Raw genomic sequence first — 17,373 nt, forward strand, 5'->3', positions numbered from 1 at the left:
GGTCGCCCAAAGTGGGGTGGGAGGGAGCTGAGGGGAGGTGAGGTGGGCGCTGGAGGCGGAGGGCGGCGCAGGTGGGGCCGCGGGGAGGGCCAGGCGGCGGTACCTCAGGAACGGCTCACCTCGTGTCTCCTGAGGAGGCTGGGGTTGAGGGTGGGTGAAGGAGGAAATTTGGGGAATAAATACTTTTTTTCTGATAAGGAGGAGGGGAACAGCAGGGTTATAGGACCGGTATTCCTTCAACAAAATAAATTCTGAGTTTAGTGTGTGTGTTTCTGAGGAAGGAAGGGATGCTGTTGAGCTGTGTGCTGGCATCTCTTTAAAAACAATGAGTTATGGGAAGGCTTGTGCCTCTGTGAGTTCGACAAGTTTCCCTTTGGCAAGGTGGTTGGTATTGGTGCTATTTATCTGAATTTCATAGCAGGCAGCGTGGAAGGATAGTGGGTTTTTGGAGTTGTGATTCTCACCTTATGCTTATAGGAGGCATCTTGCTCGAGAGACCCTCTAGTGTTGCCCATCCAGAGCCAGAAGGTAAAATGTTGATGAGATGAGAGTGACCAAATGATCTGTACTGTCTCCTGAAATGTCTTATTTGTATAACATTTTTATCCATAGGGTAGCAAAAAATTAGAAATCTGTGCTTTAGAATCTAGTAAAAGCATGGCTTTTGTTTCAGGAGGTATGGAGTAATTATTAAAGATGGAAAACAAATAGGAAAGAATATTTTAGGAGACACTTTTGAGAGGGGAGAAAAGAGAAACTCAGTACCCTAGAAGATGACAGTTGCTCCAAATGTAGGTAATGGCAGAAAAAAAGGAGAGGAATAAAGATGGGTGTGTCTCTCTGCAGGTGAGACTGGTATTATGTAGGAATTAAGAAGTTATAATTAGTTAATACTTGTTCTTACTGCAGATAAGAAGGGCAGGTGTGAGTATTTTATGGAGGGGAAGGGCCAGACTTGTGACACTTGATTTTGTAAGTCATACAGGTCTTACTGTGGGCCCAAGCTTACAGAGCATAAGAGTTCACTTGGGGTAAAATGATCTACCGAGTCGACCTCAGGATCTTTTATTTAGATAAATGTGTGCATCTTGTGGTTTAGGCACAGGTGTAGCATTGAAAACATGCAAATATCAGTGTTCATGTTTCTACCTATAGATGGTGATGTACTGCTGTCGTAGATTTCTATTGTTAAAGTAACTTTTTTTTTTCCCCTTGGTGGTGGTGTTAGTTCATACCTCTTTTTTGAATAGTAAATAAATATGGATTTAGTTTGAGCAGAATAACCTAAACATGTCTTAGATGTTGCTTGTCTGTTACTAAAGCAGCAGTTCAGTACTGCTGCGATGGGGGATTTTTTGCCTTTTTTTTCTTTTTCTTTCTTTCCAGCAGCAAGTGTATTAAACTCACTTAAATTGGATGATGCCTCTTCTCCAAGGCAAGTCTTTGGCAGTTGTACCCAGTCTCCTCCACTCTTCTGTAATGTATCTGTTGCTGACTGTGGAGGGAATGGTGTGTTATTGCTGCTGATTTGGCAGAAGTGCAGCCTTTGGATTTACTGCTGTCTCTCACTGTCAAGACTGGAGTAGTTTCTTCTTAAATTTTATTCTAACTCATACTCAAATATTTTTTATCCTGTTGGTCACAGTTTGTGTATTCTGTAGTTAGTGTTTTTTGCATAAAAATTATTTTTTACATAATTATTTTTCTGTTTCTTGATTTCTGAGTTTGATGCATATGGCCTTTCAGATGTCTTATTGTTACTGGATCCTTAGTATGGTCAAGCAAGATTGGTGGGAGATCAGTCCTGCCTTTTTGGGTAGAAGGATGGAGATCTCTGAGCCTGGTAGGTTTCATCTGGTATCTCCTCTAGGGAGAGGTCGCAGATGGATGGTGTGCCTGTGCTTGGGAAGGGAGGGGTAGAATTTCAAGCTCCTTTTGAATATCAGGGAGACCAAAGTAAGATTTAGATCAGGGATTTTTGATCATTAATGCCAGATCTTTGCATTCCTAGGGCAGTGGTACACATTTAATTGTTGTTATTATATATTGGCTCATGACTGTATTCCTGGGGAGTTAGAACACATGATACAGAGTTTGATGGGCTCTGTGCTTTTGTAATGGCTGCAGGAGAGCAGATAATACCTGCTGCAGCATAAGACCTGCCAGTACATAGTTAACTGTTAAATAATTTTTGAATATGTTTAAACCAACAGAGAAGCCTACACCAGATCTGCACTTTGCATAATTTGGCCGTAGTGTTCTTAATCCAGAAAGTAAGTGTCGCTAAGTTAATACTGGGGCATTTACTCACTTTAAAACTGTGTGCTTGTTAAGAATATTTTTTTTTCTAGTGAGCTATTAGTATAGGAATTTTTATAGACCTCTTTGAAGAGGTTTTTCTTGTTCAGTGACAAGTGTTACTTTGTGAGCTACATGGTTGGCATGAGTATTTTGACTACTGCTTTAAACTACTGGTCTCTTGTAGAATCTTCTTGTCACTTACAGGTAAAACATGCCACATGCTTGCTTAAGAAATCGTGTAGAGCTTCTTAAGATGTAATTGAAGTATGTACGTGTATTTACAGTAGTATAGTGTTGATCTGGTATTTGATTCTCTGAAGTGATTTGAAATCTGTTACCCTTCTTGCTTCTTTTTTAATGTATTTTGTCTTTTCAGCTCGTAGCTCAGAAGTGGGAGGAACTGCTTCTGGGCAGCATTTGACTTTATGATTAGAAATTCTCCAGTATTTAAAACCCCTCCTGATTGCAGCATGCTTCCACACGCAAGAGAGTAACAGAATGCTTCTGGGTGGGGAGAGAACCAGGGCTGGTGGGGAGAGAACCAGGGCTATCGGTGGTGCCATTAATGCCTAAGGAACAAAAACATAGTGCTGTAGCAATGTTTGTGGTGTTTTTGCAGGTACCTTTTGGTTTTTGGCAAAGACCAGCTATGGAGAAGTGGAGCTTAATGACAATTACTGTTTTACTGGCGCTTACTGTACGCTGGGCTGTATCGCTTGGGTCTTATTCAGGTAATACATGTTCATGGTCTGTAAAACAACCATGTGAAGGTGAATTATGGAGCTTGTGATAAATTAAAATAAACTTGCATGTAGATTCATAAATAGGAAGCAATGTGTTTTTTCAAGTATTGTATTTTATTGCCTCTCTATTTACCTGAGGTTCATATAATACCTTATTCTTATTTTTCTGAAGTGTGTAATGATTAACATCACAGCTGCTTGGAACAAAATGCTGAAAAAAAAACCCCACAACTTTTTTTTTTTTTTGGAGGGGGTTGGTGGTCAGTAATGTTTTAGAAGGAGCCAAAGAACAGCTGGCTGTTCACCCCATGCCTTTGTTGTTTCAGTAGCTGCACAATATTATTGCAGTCCAGTTGTACATTTGTTTAATCTTGTCCTTTAAGCTCTACAACAGCTATAGCCTTAATTTATATTTAGATAAGACTGTACTGGTGATAATGAAGACAGCATAAAGAGGACGTGGAGTGAGAGGTTGCACTCTGCTTTGTAGCTATACTTCCCTAAGACTGTTTACAGCATGAACTAGAGCTATAATATTTTAATAGATGAGTTTTTTTCCTCCCCACCTCATAACTCTTGCAAAGAATTACATTTTTTTTTCCAAACCTCTCAATGCCATTCATATGCTTAGCATAAGCTTGCACAAAGCTTGCTCTCTCCAAATTTATTTTTTTTTTTAAATGAACCGTTACTTTCAATCCCCGTCAGCTGAAAGAATCACAAGCTCAGTCAAATTCAACTCTGGTTTTCTCTCAAGGCAATTGGGAGCCTTATCCCCTGAGGAGCTGGAGCTGTTCAGTAGTGTTCTAGTGATTTTAAACTGGTGACTTCTGGGTTTCATTTGCTTGAAGATAAGTAGCATGCATACCTTCTTGCATGGTTGTTTTATTTTGAGTTTGCTTTCTGAAAATGCCATTATAAGAGATCTGTGGGTAACTGAGGCTTTCTTGTACCCATCTATTCACAGAAAAACAAACACCCTGTATTTTGCCATACAATACTACATTTTGGTTGCACTGCAAGTATTTGCAATTGCATCACTAACTAGATTTTTTAAGTTGATTTAATTTCAAAACAGTCACGATTCTGACAATCCTAAAATAATGCCTGAGCTAAAATAACAACTTTTTAATCTTGTTTCCTACCCATGATTGTGTAGCTGCTTTTGGATAGGAAAAGCTGAGTCTTTTCCAATTCAGCAAATTATTAAAGCATGTGCTTTAACTTTGAGCATGGGCTGGCTGAAAAAAAGACAAACCTGAATGTTAGAGCTGTCAAATGCATAAATACACTGGAATTCTTTTTTTCAATTTGACTTCCTTCAGCTGTAATAAACCTTTAATAACAGGAGCAAGAAAAAAAAATTGTGCAGGGTAATGTTTAAACTGACGTGGTCCTTTTGTGTCCTGGTGAGATAAAGTTGAGCAAAGGATTAAAAGTAGTCATTGTTCTCCGACGCAGACTGTGGTAGAAATCCTGATTTGGCATACTCTGAAACCATGTGTGGCACGGATGGCTGGAAGTAAGGGGCTTGATTCTGCCCTCGTTTACTGTATGGTCTTGGATTGCTCTGTCGTTTCCATTCTGTTGGTGCTTGCCATCTAGCGTGCTTTTGGATCTGCCCCTGGAATTAATGCCGTGATGGTGAGAAAGCAGATAAGTAGTACCTAGTTTTGAAAGGTTACCATTTACAATGACCTTAGATTAGTTGGTTTTGTAGAATTATTGAGGAAAAATTTGGCCTCATAGATTAATGCATATTTTTTTTAATGCATTGCCAAACTGCTGCTAAATAGTAGAAGCTAAATACCCATGCTGAAAGGCAGCTTTGGACCCTTAAAAATGACTGTTTCCAGGTAACCGAAAAACTGAATAAGACCACTCTGAAGTATTTGTGACGCCTTAAAAATAAGACTCAATTTTTATTAATTCTGAATTCTGTTTGGCTGTATACTTGATGCTTGCTGTGGATGGAAGCTAAACATGAATACTCAAACTGAGACGTGATCAGTCTCTCTGTTTGGCTTTAAGTAATCAAACCTTTGGATTAAGATCTCTCTTAATCATTCTGAAGCCAATTTCTTTCTTTTCCTTTTTTTTTTTTGAGAGGGGAGAAGCTGAAGTAAAATATTTGTGTTTATATATGTATGTGTGTATATACACACAAACACGTACATGCTTTAAAATTAGGATAATGGCTATTTTTTTCAGTAATCCTGTGACAGGTTCTTTGTTCCACTAGATTTCTGGCTACAGAATGGACACTTCATATGACTCCTGTTCTCCAGTGACCTCACTTATTTAGGAAACTTCTAGTAATCTACTCTCTCTGCTACCTGGGAATAAATTAGTGGATATAATCCACATTCTTCACTGCCCAGGGATAAGTACTGCATATCTGAGCTTGCCTGACTCTGACAGACGTAGATCATATGAAAAAATTATAGATGGCTTTCCTATATTTTAAAGAAACTCTTAAATCTTTGTCTGGATAGTGTCAGTATTTTACTGGAAGTACTATCAGTCCAGTTTCTGTTCTCAGTAGTCAGGTTAATAGAAGTAAATAAACTCTGTGATAAAGACACTTAACATGCTGCCATTATCAGAGTTAAGCTTCCGTTGAGGGAGTTGTTTATGAATAGACATCTGAAGTATTTGCATTGATAAAGCTTATTTTCTGTGGGGAAAAAAAAAATCTTAGTTTTCTGAGAGACTTATGTATGCATGTGTGAAAAGTGTCCTTTAACGTAATTTACTTTGCAGAACTGCTACATAACAATCACTCAGTTGAAAAATGTGTGAGGGAGAATTCCTGTAAACCAAAATGGAGCAGTTATTATTTAGAAAGCTTTGTAGATCGTAAGAAAAAATTATTCTAAAGCCATTCTGTGTACTGAATGGCCTGGCTTAGTAAATGGCTCATCATTACTCTTTATTATGAATCGTGGGGAAAGGGACGGATGCAGTGTTCTTGCTGGTGTTGCAAAGCAGGCAGCAGAGGAAAGGGAGAGGACTGGGGGACTTGCAGCAGGTCCTAGTTCTAAGTAAATTTAAAAATAAGACTGCTTGTTACTTTTAATAGCAAGGTACCGTGACATGGCTGAAACACAAGCGAGAACATTGTCAGTTATTATATACTGAGGAAGTAGTAGTTCACACCAAATCAGTATAAGATGTCCATTATGTACGTTTTCTTATTTCAGAGAAAGTGCCACATTTTTCATCCACGCTTGGAAATGATTTTTTTTTGTCAGATGAGGAAGCAATTCTTCATAGTGGATTATCTTGATAAATGCTTATTGCAGAAATTTCCAGAAAGCCAAAAGAATGCATAACTTTTTTTTTCTCCCTGTTAGACTGTATAGCAGATGAGGTTTCTATTTAGTTTTCAAATATCATAGAGGAATGAAGAATAAAATTAGTACTATATTTGTATGCTTATATGTACCTGGAGGAAGAGCAATCTGCATAAACCAAATAAATTCCTGAATACTCTTGTCATCTCTTTTTAGGTGCAGGAAAACCACCTATGTATGGAGACTATGAAGCTCAGAGACATTGGCAAGAAGTTACTTACAATTTACCCATCAGGCAGTGGTACGTAGTGCTATTGTAGTTCAGGTTACAAAGGGGTAAATGTAATGAAATGTGGTTCGTACTTACTTTAATATACCTTTAAGATCTCTGCAACGTTGGCTGTCTTCTGCACTATTCTAAAAACCCTTTTGCAGTAATAATATCACCCTGTTCTTAGACTAAGGTACTGTTTTCTTAAAAAAAAAAAAAAGAGCTAAAATTTGGAACTCTGACATGCTGGCTGTGAGCATGTATAATGAAATATTCTGTCTGGTAGGTGTCTCTGTTGTGAACTCCAGCTTTGCTTTGAATTGACTGGAAAGATCAAGAAGCAATTTTTTAGCAGGCTTATATGAGAGATCATAGAGACGCTTGTTCTCCTGGTTTAGAAAAAAATCAGCTTCCTGAGTTCCAGTTCTCTAATGCACAAAACTTCTCCTGATTATCAGCAGTGACAAAACCAATCCAAACTGCTCATCCCCACTAAGCTAAGAGGCAGGGGCATGCCAGTAAATGCAGAGACTTGAATTCTTGTGCTGGAGGCCTGGGCTGGTTTTTACACCTGTGAGTTCATCGTTCACACCCATGCTCTTAATATTGATTTTAAAATGTGGATGCCTTGAATCTAGATATAGGGATAGTGAATTTAATTTGTACAGATCACTTAAAACTGTAGGAAAATTATTTAAAATATTTTATTTATTTTTGCATTATTTCTAATACTCCTTGTTTGGAACACTAAAAATTATTTAGTCCGTATATATGCTACTGCACAAATTGGAATAAATTCAAACTCCAGGTCATCTTTCAACAGGGATAGTTGCATTTGGTTTGTCTGGAGTAATTTTTTTCCCTCAGCTATCTGTTGGGAAACAGACTGATATGACAGAATAGAATATTAATTCAGTTGTAGTTCTACAAATATATGTGGGACCAATTTTGGAACTACGGCACTCTGTGGAACTCTGCAGATGACTCTGTTGTGATTTCGGATTATCCCATTGGATCTATGTGATAATTTATCTTTTACAGTTTTCTGGAATATCCAAACCTCTCATTATGCCAGAGTTGGGATAATGGAGAGCTGACATAAGAATAGAGTTGGCAGCTTTGATCCTCTCTGCCACATAGAACTATATGTATTTAAAATGAAGAGTTACAGGAGTTATTTCTAGGCATTCCTAGAGGGCAGATGAAACTATATTGCAGGCTGGGTTTAGCCTATGGGCTGCCAGTTGGGCATCTCGGTCTTGTTGTATTTGCTCTTCATTTTAATAGAAGTTTTTTTTATTGGGTCTGCTTTGAGAATTCTATCTCTAGTACAGTCAAGTCACATTTGGTCTTGAATGTTTGGAAAAGAGCTCTTGGCTGACATGCAAGGATTACTTTCTGAATACTAAGCTGTCTTTCCCATCCTGTATTATGGAAATATGCAGTGTGAAAAGATGTTCTACTCCAGTATCTAAAAAATAGCGTTCAAATTTGAAGTTGAGATTCTCATCACTTCTGGTGCTGTTATTTGTTTAGTGTTTAGAAAAGCTGTCTATGCAGCAAGCGTGTGTTCTTCGGTAGATTTGTCTAGGTAAATGTAGAGAGTAGCTCTCTGGTGAGGACATAATCCTATAAGATCTCTTGATTTTTATTTTTTTTTTTCACAGAATTAATTGTCATGTTTACTGTTAAACAGGCACGTATAGGTAATGCAGCTGCATGTTCCGTGCTTATTTGCTTTGATCCAAAATGAAGATTTATTAAAAAAAAATGCTGCAGTAAACTATAGTATGGTTTGTACTTGGTTTCCGTGTGTGAGATTTCTCTGAGCCAGAGGCCAGAATTTACGTTTCTTTTTTATGTTATACTTTAGATCCTTGACATTATTTATTAAAAGTTACTTTAAGAACATCCTTCTTTTATTATGCTGCTAATTAAAATAATGGAGGCTTTTTTTGCGAAGTATTACTAGGTATAGGGATCGCTTTTTCTGTTGAAACTATAAGTTTATAGAAAGTAAAATTAAACAAACAAACAAAACCCAAATCAAAACTGGAAAGTTTACTACTAAGGTGCACGCTGTCACAATCTGCATGAAGAATCCGCACTGCCTTGACCTGAGCAATCTTGAATCGTAGGATAAGAAGCAGAGATGCAACTCAAAGAAATATGATTTATCATGAGTTCATAAGACACTTCAGGGAACTCATAAGGAATTCAAGAAATATAATCTATTATAATAAATGTCAAAAATTGTCTTCATTTGAAGAGAGAAACAGGAAAAGGCAAGAGCTTGCTTCTTGGCAGTTAGACTAGTCAGTCTGTTTTGCTGTAAGATATAGAGGATCTGATACCTTGTTTTTGTAACTTCTGTTTTCCTTGGATAAAACTTTGTTTCTCATTTGGAAGAGGTGACTTAATTTTAACCACTGCAAGCCTTCCATAGAAATACTGACGCAACATCATTACAAATGGGAAAATCCCTTTTCCTTTTCGTTCATGTGGTCTGCCTGGGTTTTGAGGTGGAACTGTGGCTGACGTACCTGATGGAGGTTTATGACCTTGTGTTGCCTATTCAGGAGGTGTTACTCTAATAACCTGGTGTTGCCTTCTGAGGAATTTTTTATTCTCCTCACTCCTACGTTCATGCTGACAGAATTGCTTAGGTGCACCTGCTGTGGCATAGTTTTCTTCCACAGCTATGCTGCTTTTTATTTGTTTGTATAATATCTTAATGCCAACCTTTTCCACTTCTTTTCAGTTGCTTTCCAGCAGTATAACTGCAGCTGTTTTTTTTCAGAATTTTCATATTAAGGTCTGTTGTGCAGAAGCAGTTCACAGCTTTGTACATTACAGACTAGAAGAGCAGCAGATAAAGTTTAACTATTCAGAAGTCCTTGTCACATCTTAAAATTACTGTCCAAGTCCAGAAAAAAAAGAGGAGTCCAGGAAAAATATCAGGAAAAGTCACTAGTGAATTCTATTTCTTTTGAGATTTCCTCTTAACTGCATTGGTTTTATTTTGTTTTTGGCAAATTGGCTGCTGTCTTCTGAAATAATTGATGTGTATGAAAGATATAGGTTTGGTTTGTAAATGGAGGTGAGGACCTGCAAAGCCTACCACATACAGAGCTACAGTAGATGTGCACGGCTGATTTTGTGCAGCCTTTGTCTTTAGCTTCTCGAATTTTGTCAAACTCTGTTCACGTTAAGGATTTTCCCTCTCCAGGTAAGTAAGCTCTTGCAGCTTTTTTAAATCTTCTGTTTTGCAAACAGAAGTGAGTGTATTGTGAATCGCTTTTGTTTTGTTGCTTGAGATTTTTTTGTGTAAAGTAAAATAAAGCAGATACAGAAGTTGCTAATGTCCTTTTGGATTTTGAATATGTTGCTAAAAACATTTGGTTTAATATTCAGGTTTTTCCTTGGGCTGAAACAAATCTGGAAATGTAGATCCTTCTTTAATTTTTTTTTTTAGGTACTTCAATACAAGTGATAACAACCTACTGTACTGGGGTCTTGATTATCCACCTCTTACTGCCTATCACAGTTTTCTGTGTGCTTACATGTAAGTCCATTATTTTAAATACTTCTGTGGAGAATACAAAACACCAAATTCACACTTCCCACCCTGGCCTTTTTTTTTTCTTTTCTTTTTTTTCTTCTGAGGAGTGAAACTGCTAGCTAAAAACTACCAATCTGGGGCAGCTGATGAAATGGAAAGTATTGTTTGCTACTTTGAAGCTGGGGAAATAGATTTTATGGCTATCTCTGTTGCTTAAAACTAATACTGCTATTTTTCTCTTTTGTAATTATTGCAAGGGGGCTGAAGGGGGGCTGTTCTTTTTGCCAGGCCCTTAATTTTCAGCAGATTTAGACGTGACTTAGATTTTTAGCTTTCCATCTAAGCCCCTGTTGGATCAGTGAAGCACAGAGAAAAATGCTGTAGGAATTGGGTGCATCGCATGGGAAACCTCTTGTATTGAGAGCCCAAGTGACATTTGATGACTGGATATCATGTAAATAGAATTCTGTTATTGGAATACTTTTTCCACAAGGGCTTTACTGCTGTTGGAATGAGACTTATGGAATAAGAATGTAGGTTAAAGTGCACAGGCACAGCTATGTGGGGCATCTATCTGAACTGTAAATGGTTTATATTTAATACGTAAGTATGAAAGGTATTTACAATTGTTTTTTTAAAAGTCAGTGGAACTAGTCTGAAGGTGGTTATCTTGTCCTAATAGATATTGTATTCCCTTTTTACTGTTTTCAATTTTTTTTTTTTTAATTGTGAAGTAGCAGCTAAAGTCTATAGTGTGAACTGATCTAGTGGTGAGGGAAATCTTTCATTGATCACTATTGCTTTTTGAAATATTTCTTCTCATTTATCTTAATTCTTGGAATATGCTCCTGTGCATGTCATCTTTATTGCTGCAAGGAGTGTAAAGGGAAATGAGAACTGTCTACATTTTGATGTGTCTGTACTTTGTTTTACAGTGCAAAGTTAATAAATCCTGATTGGATTGCTCTGCACACATCTCGGGGGTATGAGAGTCAGCCACATAAGTTATTTATGCGTGCAACAGGTAGGAAAATTATATTTCCTTAGGATGATCGTACAGATCTGTCTAGCTTACTAATTTAGTGTGTTTAATATCTGTCTTCACCAGTTTATGCTCAATTCTTTGATTTGGGTGGCTTTGGAGGTCCATTTATGAACCAGACTCTGTTCTCTTTTCTTCTGCTACCATTTGTGAAGCTGATAAATATAAAGCCAAGTTTTCAACTAAATTGGTTCAGTAAAAACTCTAAAACAAACCTACTTTTTTTTGGTAGCCTAGACATATTTTTTAATTTAGTGAATAGTATTGTTATTTTCCTTTCCATTCTGATAGATTTGTTTTTCATTTTCAGTTTAGCCTGTTTTTTATTGTAAAATTATTTTGCATGTAGGCTGGCGTTCACTGACTTTACTTAACAACCTCTTAGGGTCTCAGATCTTTGTTATGAGCTGTTATACTTTATCTGAAGGGGGGAGATATTTGATATTTTTAAAGATGTTGCTTTTCTTTCAGATGGTCATGATTTTCTAGAGATAAACTTCGGTTAACAAAAAAGTAAAAATGTATTTTTCCCCACTTTTATCCTAAATTTAATTTTTCTGCAGTCACTCGTCTGACCTTTTGATTAGTTTGCACTGCCTCTACAAAGAAACAGATATAACAAGTGCAGAAAAAAAAAACTTGTAGATAACTTCAGTAGCTATATCGGTAAGACAGCAAACAGCATGGCCAGTGGGCTCCTGTTCTCTAAGCAATGGCAGATGCCATGTTATTCTGTTACTGTTTTCTTGCATTTTAAATGTCTTTTGCTTCACTTAACAATAGAGTTCCACAAAATGCTTTCTGATTGCAACAGCAGAATTTGTTGTTCATTAATAGCTTTTCTGTACTTCACAAACCTCTCAGTCTGGTCTCTAGTAATTGATTGAATTGAAAAGAAATAAAAATCACTAGAACTTAATTACCCTTGAAATGGTCTTTATTAATTTTGAAATCAACTCACTTGACAAACCACTGGTGGTTCTAGGAGAACTGATAAGCACTTTTTAACAGTAGCCATTAGAAGAATACGTTAAAATAATTCAGAATGGTCAATGTCAGCTGTTGGCATTACACCTTTATTTTAAGTGTCAGTGTATTTGTTTTGCTAACGCCTTGGGTATATTTGGCTTAAGCTAAATAATGGATAATAACATCACTGAATAGCTGATATCTTTATAAACGTTTTCTTCCAAAGCCCATGACTAAAAAGAGGCAAAGCATACCTTCCCTCTTGGAATAATTGCACTTTTTCTGAAACTGATTTATGGAAATAATCTGAGATTTTTCTCAGGCTCTTAAAGCAGCACTCAAGAAGAATTCACCAGATGGTTTAAGCACAAGCAGGAGTTCACGTAATTCCAGTCAAGTGAACCTGCTGAGTCTGTTTTCTTGGTGACCCTGTTATGTATATTTGCTGTAGGCAGGTGATAAAAGCCAAATAACTAGTTTTAGTCTGTTTATCCACATCACTAGTAATTCACACAGATACACTGGAGATTATATCATAGAGCTTCTTAATTATTTGTTTCTTCAGAATATCTGTTCCATCAAACAACTTGCCTGGATCTAGTTGTAGTTGATTTCTTTTGAGAATTAAGAATGCCTTCTCTCATTTCGGCATGTGAGGAACTAGAGTGTGCTCCCTTATTGACTGAGGCTGTGCCAGAAGCCAAAACAGCTGAACTCATGGAAGCGGCAGCTTTTGGACATCAGAAATGATAGTGTTAGAAACATTAACAAGATCAAATTCTGTAGACCTATTTCTTTTTATCCTTTGAAGTGGAACTACCCAGTTTATTCTCATTAAGAACTTTCTGATATTTTAATGTTTATTTACCTATACGTTTTCCTTGTCTTCTCAAAAACAATTAAAAAAAAAATCAGCTTTGGTGTAACTGCCAAACCAGAGCTATCTTTAAACCAGTGAAACATACTGTAACGCAATATAAGAGAACAGAAAAGCATATTCAGTTGAAACTAGTTATATGACTTTTGAACTTCCGTTGAATTGAATGAGTAAAGTGAAGTTTTCAGTGAGCATACAGATGCAAGCCCTGCATTCAAAAGGTAGGCAACTAGTCTCACTCCAGCGCTGGTTAGTTATTATCATCTGAGTTTTTTTACACCAAATACAACCATGATGTAGACTATCAAGAAGTTAAAACTGTAAGCAAAGTCAAAGAGACACAATGCAGATGAAAATACACAACTTGAATAGCATTAAGATGAGGTATGTGGGAGGATTCTAATGTAAAGTTAATCTTTATTTTTCAGTGTTTGTTGCTGATTTGCTGATTTATATTCCTGCAGTTATTTTATATTGTTTTTCCTTGAAAGAAACATCTACTAAAAAGAAGGCAAGTATCTTGTGTGTGTGTAAATTAAAAAACAAAGCATACTGGTAAAACAGGGTAGAAATGTAACAGTATGAGAGTTAATTAACATATAGAACACTGTGATGGCTTCAGTGGACATAAAACTGATGACAATTGGTGTATCTTGTGTTAAGGGCTTTTCAGTTGAAAAGATGAAAAAAAGCCCTTAACTTTACAGCAATTATTTTCGTCCTTTCAATAACGAGATGGTCTGAAGTTTAGTAGCCATGAACTCATGAATTATATTTCTTTCTGAATTTATTACTTGGGTAGTAAAACCAAGATTTGGGGAACCTAGGAACTGCTTTGTCTTGCACACCCCTTATAGTAGAACCAAAACATTTTGGAATAATAAGTCTTCTGATTTCTTGTGTGGTTCCAGGGCGTGAGATGGGTGTGAGTGATCTTTGAGCTGGTTGGCAAAGGGCAAGCTGGTCTACATTAAATATTTCCTTATTTATGGAAAATCTTTATCCTTTTTTATTCCTCAAAATATTACTGACAAAATGTTACTTGTGGAGAAGAAGATTCCTACATATAGGGTACACCATGGAGGGGCAAATTTTTGCACTGGAGTAGGAGCCTAAGTTCCTCTGTGTGATGTATAACATAGAAATAATTATTTTCTCCTCTCTTTTTTTGATCCTTTCCAGGTTTCCAGTGCTCTCTGTATACTGCTTTATCCAGGCCTCATTCTTATTGACCATGGACACTTCCAGTATCCTTGTTGTGCAGTGAAATTAATTTCCATTTATGAAGTAACACTGTTCTTTAGTGCTTGTCTTTAGCTGGGCAGAAGGTTACTTTTGTATACGAAGCAACCTGAGTGGCTTCTGCCTACCCCAAAGCAGAGATATGAAAGAAAACTAAGTCTGAAAGATATTGGAGATAAATAGTTGATATTGGGACAAATCAATCCAAACATGAACAGCATTCTTTCTGTGCCTCAAGCTCATATTTCTGTCAGTCACTTTATTGCAGAAAACATCAATGGCACAATGACAGTGGAAAGAACGATGGCTTGTGCTCCTGTGATTTGTGTGTGCAGAGGGAATCACCATAGATCTTCTGGAGATGGCAGAGGAGTGCGGCAAGTTTAGTTGTGTAAAATGTTCAGTTCTATAAAATGTGCAGTTCTGTCTTGCCATTACGGTTACTTGAGACTGGATTCACTTCACTTAATGCCTGACCATTTAAAAGCTAGGCATCTAATAAGAGTTAGGCCATCAGAGCTAACTGGTCGATATTGGTGGCAGATACTTTCACAGGTGTGTTTTTTAATATGATTTCTGGTTTTATACTTGTTTTGCACATCAACAAGCAAATGCTGTTAGTTTACTGCGGGCTGTGCTGTGGAGTGCTGTTGAGCCAGAGGGATTCAATCCTGGAGTTGTGATAAATGTGGATATTTTAATATTCCAAGGAGATATTGAATCTCAGCATCTAGTAAATCAAGTTGTGACAATCAAATAGTTTACTAATTTGTGGTTTTCTTCCAAGAGAGTGCATGGTGAACTTGGAAGATGATGTATCTAAGAAAGCAGATTTTGAACGGAAAAAGCTCATAATGTTGTTATATTTGAATTAGAGTTCAGGAATTCTGATGTTCTGTTTTTGGCCTGACTCTTTAAAGACTGGAGACATCACTTACAAGAATGGGGATGGGAATGCATGCAATTCATCGTAAGTGAGAGAAGCTGGTGGTCAGAAGAAGGCACAGGTTACAGTTTTCTAATATATAAAAGATGTACAAAGAGGAAGGCAGTAATCTATTCTGTGTGTTTTATGTTGGATAGGGCAAGAAGTAACGGCCCAAAGTTACCATAGGGAATCTTTTTTTGTTGTTGTTTTTTTAATCTTAATTACAGTGAAATGCTGGAATAGATTATCTGGATGTTGTAGAATCTGCAGCATCAAGGTCTTTTGAAAATGTTCATCAAACCTTGTGTCAGAATGACACAGGTGTAGCAGCCGCTGTGTTTGAAGCAGACAGGTGTCTGCTGTGGTCTCTTCCAGCCCTGTGACTCTTCAATAACTTCACTATCTGTGACCAGCTCCTGAGAAGACAGTAAATTTACTTAACTGCTGCTGCATCTCTCTGCAAGATCACAGCCTTTTGGTATAGCAATTTGTTGACATGATCTCAAATATACGTGGGGGATTTTGAGTGGGAAAACTGAGTGGGCTGAAAACAACGTAGGCAATCTGAATGTGTTGTCACAGCTATTTATATTGACAAAAAAACCAAAATATTGTGACATTTCTGATATTACAGGTATCTCCTGCTTGGTTTCTCTCATTGTGTAAAAATAACAGTAAAAGACAAAGCTCATCTTTGGTTGCAATTTAATAGTAAGTGTGGCTTAGTCTCTTCAAACTCTACTGAGCTTGGGAACCTGTTCTCAAAGTCATAAGGAAGTAATGTTGCTTTTAGTAACTATTATTCATTGTTTGTACAGTATTAACAGCTAAGGGAATTGGTCATGGATGAGGGTGCGTGCAAGTACAATATAATCACAAAACCCCCAGGAGTCCTTGAACTAAATAATATATAATGTAAATACTGATGTATTTGAATATTCTGCACATATTTTCTGGGAGCTGGGAGGAGAGACTCTTGAAAGTTTTATCCTTAATCTTGTAAATACCAAGAAAAAAAATAGTTACCCTGATGCATTTTACTGAGTACTGTCACCAAAAGCTTAGCTGACTGAAAACAGGTATAATTAACACACACGCATGCTATTTGTCCTCATTTTTGCCTGTGCAAGCTTTGAATCAAGCCTTGGAAATATAAAAATTACACTTTAAATAGAAGTAAAATTATTTATTTCCAGGGACAGCATAGTCACAACTGGCAATGTGTTCTTAAAACTAACTTGGAAAAACTTACTTTGTGTGCTCTTTTATGCTTGTCCCTCAGGGCATTCATGGCTGACTTCCAGTACCAAGGTGTGTTTCTTTTCCTTGACATAAAAAACCATATACAACTCAGTGAGCCTGGGCTTTGCCTTGTGGGGTGTACTTTGTTTGTCTTATGACTGGGACCTTTTGGGGTCAGCAGCGTTTTGCTTGGCTCTAAATTATAAGCAAATGGAACTCTACCATTCTCTGCCCTTTTTTTGCTATTTACTTGGAAAGTGCTTCAAGAAAGGACTGAAAGGAAAGGGGTAAGCAACTTTAAACAATTTTATCTTTTTCAAGAATGCACCCAGGCAGCCTGGCATTGAGAATGTGATTCTCCTTATTTGCATGTGGGCATTTCTGAATTACTTTCTAGTGGAAGATACTTAACTTCTTGTAATGTATTCCTCTCCTGCAAAATAAATATTTCTTTCTGAGATGTACATTAAGGATTTCCACTGAACAAAATGCAAAATTTGTTAAGGTGTCCTGAGCTCTCTTCATGCTGTAAGCTAAATTAAGTGTGGGCTGCAGTGGGCAGCCAGGTTAGACTGACAGCAGTAGCTCTGTGATTCTCATGGAGTCGTTCTCACTAATCTGGGGATGATGAATTTTTTCTGTGGTACTGGTAGCTCTTTTCGTTTAGATTTGTTACCTTCAGTTCTCTATCTCTTTTTAGAAAAAGGTTTATGCCATACACTAAGAACTGACTTTTGTTACCAGTAGCCAGATTTCTCTTTTCTGATGTCAACTTTTCTCTTGATTGCAGATTAGTGTTGTTAACTAAAATAGCAGGGACAGTGGTGGCTTCCTTTGCTGTCTGCTGGCTCCCGTTCTGTACCGACATGGAACAAATCATGCAAGTACTCAGAAGACTCT

At 37.2% G+C, this 17,373-nt stretch overlaps 1 protein-coding gene across 1 annotated transcript in view; it reads left to right on the plus strand.

Annotated features, from left to right (window-relative positions):
- The first annotated feature begins 2,950 nt into the window (after window positions 1-2,950).
- ALG6 (ALG6, alpha-1,3-glucosyltransferase) overlaps window positions 2,951-17,373 on the plus strand; it is a 20,214-nt gene continuing 5,791 nt past the window's right edge. The window contains exons 1-8 of the mRNA XM_010080797.1: window positions 2,951-3,032; window positions 6,557-6,641; window positions 10,087-10,176; window positions 11,109-11,197; window positions 13,490-13,572; window positions 14,244-14,319; window positions 16,586-16,760; window positions 17,264-17,370. Of these exons, the coding sequence (XP_010079099.1) occupies window positions 2,951-3,032; window positions 6,557-6,641; window positions 10,087-10,176; window positions 11,109-11,197; window positions 13,490-13,572; window positions 14,244-14,319; window positions 16,586-16,760; window positions 17,264-17,370 (787 nt within the window). The remainder of the gene's footprint in view (window positions 3,033-6,556; window positions 6,642-10,086; window positions 10,177-11,108; window positions 11,198-13,489; window positions 13,573-14,243; window positions 14,320-16,585; window positions 16,761-17,263; window positions 17,371-17,373) is intronic.

The sequence above is a fragment of the Pterocles gutturalis genome, unplaced genomic scaffold, assembly GCF_000699245.1.
Source record: "Pterocles gutturalis isolate BGI_N339 unplaced genomic scaffold, ASM69924v1 scaffold39484, whole genome shotgun sequence".
In the NCBI taxonomy this organism is placed as follows: Eukaryota; Metazoa; Chordata; class Aves; order Pterocliformes; family Pteroclidae; genus Pterocles; species Pterocles gutturalis.